Source organism: Lipophrys pholis (genome assembly GCF_963383615.2).
Source record: "Lipophrys pholis genome assembly, chromosome: 7".
NCBI lineage: Eukaryota > Metazoa > Chordata > Actinopteri > Blenniiformes > Blenniidae > Lipophrys > Lipophrys pholis.
In genome coordinates, this window is record NC_137638.1 from 13,409,913 (window position 1) to 13,421,551 (window position 11,639).

Here is an 11,639-nt window from a genome sequence, read left to right on the forward strand (position 1 = left end):
AGCATCTACAGAATGATTCTATAGCTACAATCCAATATCAAAATGTGTGTTAGTTACAATAAAACACAGTATGTGTATTGTACACTCCTGCAGGTATCAGTAAATTACCAACAGATCTCTGAAGCATGAGAATAGATGTCTGACACGTCCTCTGTCACTTTTTCAATGGGACAAATGTCAATGTAGTTGAGAGTACTTCATATTCATTTAAAATAGGCAGAAAGAGTAGACCTATTTCCGTAAATTCATTGAAAACCACTGGCTACAACAACCAAATGAATAACAAGCGGATTTGTCATTCCAATCAGGCTTCCAGAGGCAGTCCAGCCCCATCGCTCGACGCCAGTTCCCCCACGGAGGAGGCTACCGCCTGGATGCCATCGACTTCGAGGATGACTCTCGAGGCTGGCGATTTGACATGGACATGGTTATCATCTACATTTACTCAGTCAACTGGGTCATTGGCTTCTTTATTTTCTGCTTTATTTGCTATCTCTTCTTCCCTTCACTTTGAGAGTCTTGGCGGTAACAAAGACGGCGAGGAAGAGGAGGATATGTTTGAGAGTATAGTTAGGAACTGATGGTCAACAAGAGGGCAGGCAAGTGTAAATACAGTAGAGTGGAAACTAAGCTGTGGGGTTCAGCAAGAAGTCCGTGAGTGAATTTCAAGCAGTTAGGATGGCATTGTGGAGAGGAAAACACAAGTGTGCCAGCTTGTTGTTTCTCATTAATAAAACATTGAAATGGGGGAAAATTCATGTAGGGGGATGTTTGGGAATCCAATGGTCTCTGTTCTCTGCTCAGATGTAATGTAGACGGCATCCTGCTCCTGTACGAACAGGAGCTGATATGACTCCTTACAGATTATTTCACTGGAGACATAAAAGTTACTGCTACTTGACCTGTGAAAGAACCATCTCAAATGTACGGTTGGAATGTCAATTAAAATGATGGAATTGGCAAAAGAAAAAAAGAGCAATTTGTTACTGTGTGTCAATGTGCATGAATGATTTAAGTTAAATATTGCATCTTGAACCCAGACCACAAAGGTTTGCATTTCACAGTCATGGTCATTGTCCAGCATAGAAGACAATTGTTGAGAATTTTAACCAGAGTGAAGAAACAACAACTAATGAAGCTTTCTGTGTGGACATTAACTTTAGAGTGTCACTTTATCAGGTCTGAACTGATGAAGCCTTTTGGATGAGAAGTGAAATATCTTCAAAACTTTAATCAAGTCCAGTAACATATTACATACATTAATAAACAAAATTAAAGAAAAAAAAAACACATTTCTGCCATTCTTTCAATATTTTCAGATGTTTTCATGAAAGCTGTACAGTTTGCCATTTCCTTATCAATAACGCCTTCTGTATTGGTACTTACAAATTGATTATAGCATATTTTGCACATTTTTAGAAGGATGTATCATGTTTTGTTCTCTAGCAAAGTGACAGTGTTTTGTGTGAAATAAATTGTATTTTCTGTCAAATAAAATTCACACAGATACATACAGGTCTGTGTATGTGGGTTTTAAAATGAATACTATTTCAGCCATTCTTTAACTTTGGTGCTGAACTTGTGCAATCTAGTTAACCATGTTCTGGTTATTTATGTAATTTATTTAATATAATAAACTTATTTTAAGCATAAACTCTCAACAATAATTGTGAAACAGGTATAGTTCAAGTGGTTAAATTATATATTAATATCAGAAGTTTGTTATCGGCCACACTCTTGATAAGAACTAAACTATTTGTATCTTTTTAAACACAATTCTTCTATTTTCTTTTCTATTCAGGACACTCGACTAAGCTCAGTTAGGTAAAGTGCATTGCCAGTTTGGCAGTGTAATGACCTCTGTCCATGACAACAACCGGGACAACCGGTTTTGTCATGATGCTAGGGTAGAAACACTAACTAAAGTAGAAAGTAGCATACCTCCACTGACTTTATTTGAGTTTCCTCTGTGTGGAAAAATAGAACAAAAAACCTTGGATACTCCTGGATGGAGACCGGACAATGATCTCTGTCAGAGTTGCCATAATGAGAGTTGCAATGTTGCTGCAAAAAAACAGCAAGAGGAAAGTATTAATTGAAATCAAGAGTGCATTTTCCATCAATTTATCTTATTTGTCTGCAAAAAAATATATGTACAACCTTTTTTGAAATTAGCATTATCGGGAGCTCGAGCCTATCCTAGGAAATACTGAGTCAAGATCAGATACTAACACTCTGAATAGGCCTTTAGAAGCTTTGAAGAGAAAATCATTCAGACACATAAGCCTAATTTATCAGGCAAGTGACAATATTCAGAATATTATATATGCTGAAAATATGACACCAATAATTTAATATTTTTATCATGCATATGTTTTTATATCTTTAAAAATGTGTGTGCACTATAATAACTCAAATGCTTTCAGTTTTGATAGCCCAGCTCCATTAATCTTTGATACTGCTTTATCCAGCTCAGGGTTGCAGGGAGCTACAGCCAATCATAACAGTTTATATATGAAAGCAGGTTACAGTGTGGAAAGATCACAAAACTATCTCAAGGTTAACACACAGAGTTAGTCATTCACATACACATTCACACCTGGGAGCAAATTAGAATCATCAAATGTATTTTTTTATATATATTTTTTTTTGTGCTGTGGGAGAAAATCAGAGCACCTGGAGAATATGACATTCAAAAAGGAAGACAACCAACACAGGCTCAAACTTGGTATGTTCTTGCTGTGAGGCAAGAGCACTAATACATTTTCTATATTGTGACCTATGATAATTAGTTACTTTTGTCATTGGGAAAATTAAACTATTATTGAAGTCATGTATTAACCTGTATTAGTAAAAACTACTTTGCATTGCCATGTACCTGCGGGTCCTTAAAAGTTTAAATAGTATAGTTTAGAGAAATGACATGTTGGGAGATACGATGATCTGTTCTTCCAAAGAATTGGTGGTGGGGGTAGGTGTATTGACCCCCTGGCCCCCATTGATTTTCCCCTCTGGGTGAAAGTCACTAATAGCATTTCTATCACATAAACTCCCCAAAATTAAAACATAAAGTGGTAAAAATAACCTCCCAAATCCTTAAACTCTAATTATGACAACCTACATGCAAAGATAAATAAATAAATACCAAAAGGCAGAGCTAAAAATTGTTTTATCCACAAACGTTTGAAATTTGCTCATTTCACCATTCAATATCTTTATAGAAATATGGAAAATGCTTTATTGTGACTGAAGACTATAAAGAAAGTGTCTTGTAGTCCACGTTTTACACGTTTGGGAGTTCGCACCTTAGGGCGGCGGTAGGTGGATGAGTCCTATTAGTATTCCCATCCTTTGGGTGCAGCAGTGTTTGCAGCCACAGAGCCACGTCAGGCCTGTGTACTGCCCCTCTACTGCCTCTCCAAGGTTAGAGACAAGCCCGCCCGTCGAGCTCCAGACACTCTGCGGTCCCAATCCAAACCGAGATACTACATTCAAGTTTTTTGGTTTTGTTAGCTTTTTTTTCAGGATCGTTTTTTTTTTTTTTTCCCTCAGACTCTTAAAGTGAAGGTGTGGACTCGGGAAGCCGTCAGTGTGCGCTGTGTCGGCTTTATTTCTCATCTATAGGTGGTGGTACGTCTACAGATCGTTATCGGCCGTCTTATTGGCACTTCATGGGAACGCGCAGTCACACAAAAAAAATGGGCGCATTTGGAGAGCATCCGTGAGTGCAATCGTTTCCTCTTGACATCGGTGCGTCAGGAAAGACACCTCCGCTACAGCTGGAGTCCGGGTTGGGTGTGAAGTCTTCACTGTGCACCGTGTGCTGCTGGAGTGAAGGTGACTTGCACCCGACGCAGTCGAGGCAATGCGGAGAGGAGTCACGGGCGCTCATCCGGTACTTCTCCTGCGCTCTCAGGCTCGTCTGGGAAAATATCTGCTCCCTCTCCCACATTAGAGGGAAAGAAAACGGGAGGGATAGACGGAGCGACACCAGTAAATCGAGGTGCAGCCCAGCCAGCAGTGAGCGAAGGTGAAGTGAGCGTAAACAGAGGAGAGGATAAGGTGAACCGTCACTGAGGTGCAGGGTGGTGAGGCAGGAAGAGAGAAAGTGGCGGAGTTTGGAGGGGGGATAACACCGAATCGTTCTGTCCTAGGGCTGTTTTAATAGTGGATGTGTATGCATGAGTTCTGCATCGAATGGGCGCAAAAACCGCCCCAGATCCGCCGGGAACATCTTCCAGATCGGCAAGCCTCCTTACCGAGACCCACAGAGGAGGGAGAGCACCGAAAGTACCCGCAAAGCCCAGCGCGCCGTGGCCGACTGCAGAATGGTAGGTTTGCGGCACGTCAATGCTTGCATGGTGCCTCTGATTAGGATTGCTGTATGTTATGATCCCAACCTTTTCTTTGTTCCAGGACCATCAACTATCCCGTGCATGCGGAGGGTGCACGGACCGCAGCTGTTAATAGCTGCAAAAAAAAAAAAGAAGAAAAAAAAAGACTGTAACCCGGTCTGGCAGCCTAAAAATAGCTATATGCATTTGCATTGCTTTGTCGGCAGTGAAGCCAAACACCTTGGCGTGCAGATTGACTGTGATTTGCATTTTTTTTTTTTTTTTGAGAGAGAGAGAGAGGAAAGCTGCTGGTGATTTGGGTTTATTTGAAAATAGATTGCAAGATTATCTCCGGAGATGTTCGTGATCATGGAGTCATCATGCAGATGTCCTGTGTTTTGACTCTGTCAGGAATGATATAGCCTGTTTCACCCTGTCATACATCACTGATCGACATGGAACCTCGCTGTTCGTTTACAGGACTACGGCAGAATGCAGGAGTTGCACACAACCAGAAAAAAAAAAAGAATTAGTCGTGCCCCAAAAAGAAGCTTGGGCAGACAAGCAATTTCAATGAACCTACCAATCAGTTCATTAGTCGTGCACTGTGTTTTATTTAATGGCGCTCAGATATAATTGTGACTGCATATGTGCAAAGCTGCAGTTTTTACACACCGCCGGTACTGATGCATGCCATCATGCACATGCACAAGACACATTATGGATCCCCTTGTGTAGAGAAAAGTAAGGCTGGGTATGATAAGGTGACGAGCCAGGCTGAGGACAGAAACTGCTGCAGTCATCAAGCCAAACTTATGCGTTACATTCGTGTGATAAGTTCATTTGGGCCCTAACTCCTTTGTGGGTGACTTCTTTCTTTCTTTCTTTCTTTCTTTCTTTCTTTCTTTCTTTCTTTCTTTCTTTCTTTCTTTCTTTCTTAAACAGATCGTTCAAGAATTCAATACACTAGTGGCTCTGTACCGTGAGCTGGTCATCTCCATTGGAGAAATCACCGTGGACTGTCCTTCCTTACGGGCCGAAATGCTGAAGACCCGAACTAAAGGCTGCGAGATGGCCCGAGCGGCGCACCACAGCCTCTCCTTGATATCTGGGTGAGTTGGCACAGACGCTGTCCATGGTCCTGAAATAAGATCCTTCTCACACAAACCCGCACCCAAACGGGGCGCTGTGCAACACTGCAGCGCCCCAGGTTGCAAAGTGGCTAATTTTACCACAGAAAATCTCTCATTTGCATAAGTATCTCAGTTTCATCCTCTTCTATGGCTTTTGTAAGCCCACTTCTTCAGTCCTCGAAGAAAGCATCCAAGTTCTAAAGTGGGGCAAAGTGTGCGTGGAAGAAGAAAACACAGACAGTGGGATGAGCTTTTTCAAAACATGTCTAATTTGCAAATTTTGCTTTGAGAGCGTTGCCAGGACGCAAACCCAATAACTCTAAGTGATCACGTGCCATTAGCTGAGGCTAAAGTATTAATGCACCAAGTGGAATGGGACTGTGAGGCATCCCAGGATGAATATCGGCGATAAAAGTACCAATGTGGAGCAAATTACGTTTTGTTTATTTCTGCTTGTCATGCATTGTGAGAGTGGCTGTGACTATGTTTTTTGTTTGTTTGTTTGTTTGTTTGTTTGTTTGTTTTAGTGTGTTGTGTCTTTGTTATGGTCGTTTAAACGTTTGGATACTTGCAAGCTTTTCAGCAAAGCAATATTTTTTTTTTTACTTTTCGTTTGAGTGGGATTTGTGCAACAATCCAGGTATTTATTTTAATTTCTTTCAGAGAGAACAATTTCAAGATGAAACAATCCATGTCGAGTAGTTATTTTTGGAGTTGTTGAATCAGAGTATATACTTCAGTGCTGAAATTCCATTACAAGTGAATTGTTAGTAATTAGAGATCTGTTGTAAGAGCTCTACTGCTATGACTTTGCCCATTACATCCAGTCTATATTTGACTGCTTTGATGACATTCGATAAAGGTCAAAGAGAGGATTTGGAACTTGAAGTTTTCTGGATGTCAAAGTTACTTAGAAACAATTGGATGGACTGAAACCAGGGGCAAGGAAGATTTTGGAGGATGTCTGCAGCTCCATGCCACAGCCAAAGCAGTTTTGGAACTGTAACAGGATCAGGTTTACATAGTTGTATGCAGCGGTGCAAAAAGTACTAAATGTTTGTTCTTAATTAGAACTACTGCATTTATTTATATTTATTCCATGCATTTACCTGTATAAGATATTCAGAAATACACATCTAGGCAAACAATAAGCAGATGCAGCTGCACAGTAGACATAAAGCAGGAGTTTTCTGTTGAAAGAATAAAGTGATTGACTAGAAAAATGCAAGTCAAATGTTCTGAGTTTTTTATTGAAACTGTGGGATCAATCAGGAGCAACTAATGGCTTTAAAAGCAGCTGACATGGTGTGAATTCTACAACAGTAGGAAACAAATTGCAACCTTGTGGAAAAGAAATGTATAAAGCACAAATACCTTGAAACACTACTCAAGTACAATAGTGTATTTAATCCCTTCAACTTCTAACTACAACGACTTTCAATTTTCCTTCCACATATTTACAAACACATCAGACATTTTCCAGCTCTTTGAATGAACTTGTAGTAAAACTACACATTTTTTTGAGTTATTTGTGCTCAGCTCTTTAATCTGTTTCTTGACTCAATAACTGTTCCTCCTGCTGCGGGATATTAACAATACATATACTTCACTGCTTGTTACATGCATGACAAAATCTCTACATTTAACATATAAAGGGTTGTAGCTGCATGTGCGTGACACTTACTGTTAAAGCCCGAAAACACGTCTACTCCAAGCTTCCTGTCACGTGGGATGAATGAGTCACACACTAATTTAATAGGCGCAGATTCTTTTTATAAACAGCCTTTTAAGAACCTATTACTGAAGTCGTTGGATAAATAATGAAGTATATTGATGTGTATTTTTGTCCTGTACTATTCCTCTTTTAGCATATGGCTCATAATCACACGCAGAGATACAGTTACACATGTCTCCCCAAGAGAGTGAGTGCTTTATAGTCCTGAATATCCTGCTGCTGTTAAATGGAAATGTTACAGCTGCTTTAGACACAACTCAAGGTTCTGGCTGATAACAACAGCAACGTCACTGTCATAATCATCCTCAGCATATACGCTCTAAACATGGGTCTCTAAAAGCTGTCCAGACCATTCCGGCATCTGCACCCACAAGTGGGGATGCAGAGTCTGAATCAGATGGCATAGATCATCTTCTTCGATTAAATAAAGTCAGCACGTCTGAATGATGCAAGGCCTCTCCGACGTGTTACAGGAAAGCTTACAAACAGCCGTGCTTTAGCAACAGCACCATAAACGACAAAAGAATAGTGACGAGAGGCTCGCTTTTGCAGGAGAATTCAATAGTGGGAGAAACATTTGTATCGGGTGCAAGTTTCACGCTTTCAGTTGTTGTAAATGTTCCCAAATGATATCACACCTCAGATAAACAAACAATAAACAATAACAAAATTCTACTCAATTCAATCTTTACAAAAAATTATTTTTATCATATACAGTACTTAGCCAACTCCCAAAACTCAAAAAAAAGACAAGGATAATTTTACTAACTCCTAACATTTGAGCACGAAAGGAATTGAAAATAATATGTAGTTATTGAATTTTGTTGTTTGAAGTCCAGTGGATGCATGTTGGTTTGATAAACTTGATTTTAACAACCCAGAGACCACCTTTCATTCACATATTGAGCATATTTGTCATCAAATTGGAAGCATTAGGTCATAATTTGGCTTTATGCTACTTATAACATTTCTGTGGCCCGAAACATTATCAAAGCTGTCTGTCTCTGGTTAAAGTCTTTTAAGCGGAGCTGGTGACGGTTTTCTTCAACACATACATCCTAAATAACTAGAGAACTTCACACGGACACTTCCAAAAACAATTATGCAGTAAAAATAGCATCATTTATTTATTTTTTTCTAATTAAAACTACTCTTTTGTATCTGTGTGAATCTCCTAATTGATTATATTTCCCAGCAAGCCTCTAACCTTGTTCACAATGTGCCATTTCAGGCCAGAGGATGGGGAGATCCACCCTGAGATTTGTAGGCTCTTCATCCAGCTGCAGTGCTGTTTAGAGATGTACATCACCGAGATGCTCAAATCTGTCTGCTTGCTGGGATCCCTGCAGCTCCACAGGAAAGGTTAATACACTGTTAACCCTTTGGATTGCTCACATTCAGCATGCGTTTGTCTCATTCTGTTGTTTGAGCTGCACTACTTCAACAATATCTCCAGTCCGATCAATAAACCATTAAATGTGAACACATCTAAACTTGTGCATTTTGTTCCCCTGTGAAATTTAATTTACAAGGATTGTGTTTGCATTTTTCTCTCATGTTTAAACATGCCTTGCAATTTCACACAATTAAAGTTTCCTCCCTTCGTGTCCTTCAGGTAAGGAATCATGTGGCCCCTCTGGAGCTGACAGTAAAACTGACGAGAGCTCGGACATCCCCATCCTGGAGGACACGTCTTCCTCCCCCACCGACTGTCCTCAGCTCTGCTGGCTGGTGGCCAATGACATAGAAAACATAGAAAAGTAGGTGGACAAAATGTGCATTGTGTTGCGTGTTCGTTATCGTGCCAAAGATTTGTCAAGCTCGTCATTTTGTCAAAGGGAGAATCAAGTGTTGGACGCAAGTGAGAGTTTTCTCAGCTTTTGTGCCTTTACAATCCGATTTTACAAGATGGAAAATATAACTTTTGTTATGTTTTCATCAAAAAACATTCTTCAAAATTAAACACTATAATATATTTAGGATATTTGAACAATGACCACACAGAAATGATCCCATAATAGTGTCACAGTTAAAGATTTGGTTATTACGACCATAAACAATCAAATACACATTTCCAAGTTTAGATCGTTGTTTGCTGTAAAACAACCTGTAAACACTAAATTGTTTTGTTTTTTTTCTCCGAATTGTCAGAAGATTGCATTCAAATAACTCTTGGTACTCTGTATTTTTGGAGTCCCATAGCGTATTGTACTGTACTCTTGGCTCATTAGTCAAGTTTTGACCTTGTGGGGATCATTGTCTTAATACATATAGGAAAGTCTCCAGTGCTGGTCATAGAAACTCACAGTGGCGACCTCTGCTGACCCAGCTGAAAACAAAAAGTAATGCATTTTAATTTAGAGGCTTATTTTTCACAATTATTTTCTTATTTCTAACTTAATAACTACATTTTTCTTTTCTTTTTTTTTGATGTTGCTAGAATCATGTAGTGATTTGTTCCTTTTTTTCTATTGGGATTAAATGCTATGTAACACACAATACATGTGTTTAGATGTTAAATGTTGTTCCAGAACAGTTCACAATGTATTTGTGGAGATGAGCACAATTAGTACAATATTGGATACAATATGAATACCTAAGTTTGTTAAGCGTATGGTGAGTATTCTTCAAAAACCTGTGTGCTTGCGTGTACCCAAGTGCGGTAGAACCTCGAGCGACACGCCGATAAATCCTCGTGTGTGTGTCTGCAGGGATATGAGGGAGATGAAGAACCTTCTCAGTAAACTCAGGGAGACAATGCCTTTACCACTGAAGAACCAAGGTAAGAGACCAAATGGTCCCACCCGCGTACGGAAGCTCCCGTAACGCCACATATGACTTAGCCGTGGTGTCCGTGTGTCCGTGTGCCCAGATGACAGCAGTTTGCTGAACCTGACTCCCTACCCGCTTGTCCGACAGAGGAAGAGGCGGTTCTTCGGGCTCTGTTGCCTGGTAACCAGCTAAGGTCCCCGCCTTGGTGGGTCAGAGGCGGCAACAAAGACACCATTACCTACTGTCCTTCACCACTTGTGTCTCCCACCAATCTATTACTGCCATTTTCCAATAAATCGTCTCTTTCTCTTTTTTTTAAAGGCTGCCCATTTTCTATTTTTATTTTGTAATACAAAGAATTGTAACTGCAATGTAATGAAAACAAAAGTCATGAACATATATTTTAAGATATTTTGCAACAGATTTGCCATTTTTTGGGTAAATGAAATCAGATATCTGCTTGTCTAAAGGTCATCTGAAAATGTGTCAATGTTCACAAGGTTGTGCGATTGCAATGAGGATTCATGTTTTTAAAAAAAAAAAAAAAGGGAATATCAATGTCTGTTTTGTCAGAAATAATGTGTTAACTTATGACCAGATGCCATTCGAATATTTGAGGATGGCGCTTGCAAAGGCAAAGTTACACCTTGGTTTGTCTAAGCTGAAATGACAGGCTTGTGCAGAATACGTTTGTTGTGTATTACAGTCTTTGTTTTCTGTTTCTTGCTGTGTTCCTTCTTAATGTACTTAATTTAGTCTTCCATAAACCAAGAACCTGTACCCAACTTTAACTTTCCAGCTTCAAAATGGAATATATGATACAATACTCAAAAGAAAACTTCTTTGCACACAATATCTATCTATGAATCAAGACATTAGACTTGTAAATACACATACTCTTTACGCAATGCTCTCTGAATTATTTTCAAAGCTGGAGGTGGTTAGTAAAGAATCTGTCTGTTGGTATAAGCAGAGCTCTCTACTGTATATGAGGCAGCCGTGTCAACAGAGAGCCTCTAGTATGAGTCTTGCTTTTTAAGGATAGCGATCAGTGTTTATGGCATGGTGAAGGTACAGTAGTCAATGCTGATATAGGTCATTTTACATTGTTAATAAAACTTTTGTTATTGAAACGTATCGATCTTTGTGATTGTCTTGTATGCAGGACACTGAAGTGTCCACTGGGAGGAGACAAACGCCAAATAGAGACAAAACAGTGAACCTGTCAGTGTTTTAGCAGTTTGAACAATTAGTTTAACAATGCCTCAAATGTTCCCAAAACCAAATCTGGAAATGTTCATTAGAAAATATAAGTTAAAGTGTGCAGATCATCCAACACCTGTACATGATTGAGAGACAATCACGATGAAACTACAAAATGTTCTCATTTCAGGCTTGGGGCCCCAATGGTATGGATTTTGCATGTCCTGCATGTCCGTCTGTGGGCTGTCTCAAAAATGAGCATTTGAAGCTAAATACTGTATCAAAATTACCCTTAGGTGTGAATCTTAGTGTTTGTGGCTGTCTGTCTCACTGTGTTTCACCCTTTGATGGACTGGCGACCTGTCCTGAATGTACCTACCTTCACCGACAGTCAGCTGGGATTAGTTCCACTGACCATTGACCCTGAATTGGATCAACCGGTATAGAAGATGGATATTATCA

General features: G+C 39.6%; 1 protein-coding gene across 1 annotated transcript; it reads left to right on the forward strand.

Moving 5' to 3' along the window:
* The first annotated feature begins 3,353 nt into the window (after positions 1 to 3,353).
* On the forward strand, positions 3,354 to 11,110 carry rgs7bpa (regulator of G protein signaling 7 binding protein a). Its single transcript, XM_080467839.1, has 6 exons — positions 3,354 to 4,331; positions 5,280 to 5,446; positions 8,434 to 8,564; positions 8,818 to 8,962; positions 9,914 to 9,984; positions 10,075 to 11,110. The coding sequence occupies exons 1-6, from the start codon at positions 4,182 to 4,184 to the stop codon at positions 10,164 to 10,166; spliced, it is 756 nt and encodes a 251-aa protein (XP_080323965.1). The 5' UTR covers positions 3,354 to 4,181; the 3' UTR covers positions 10,167 to 11,110.
* Positions 11,111 to 11,639: the final 529 nt, after the last annotated feature.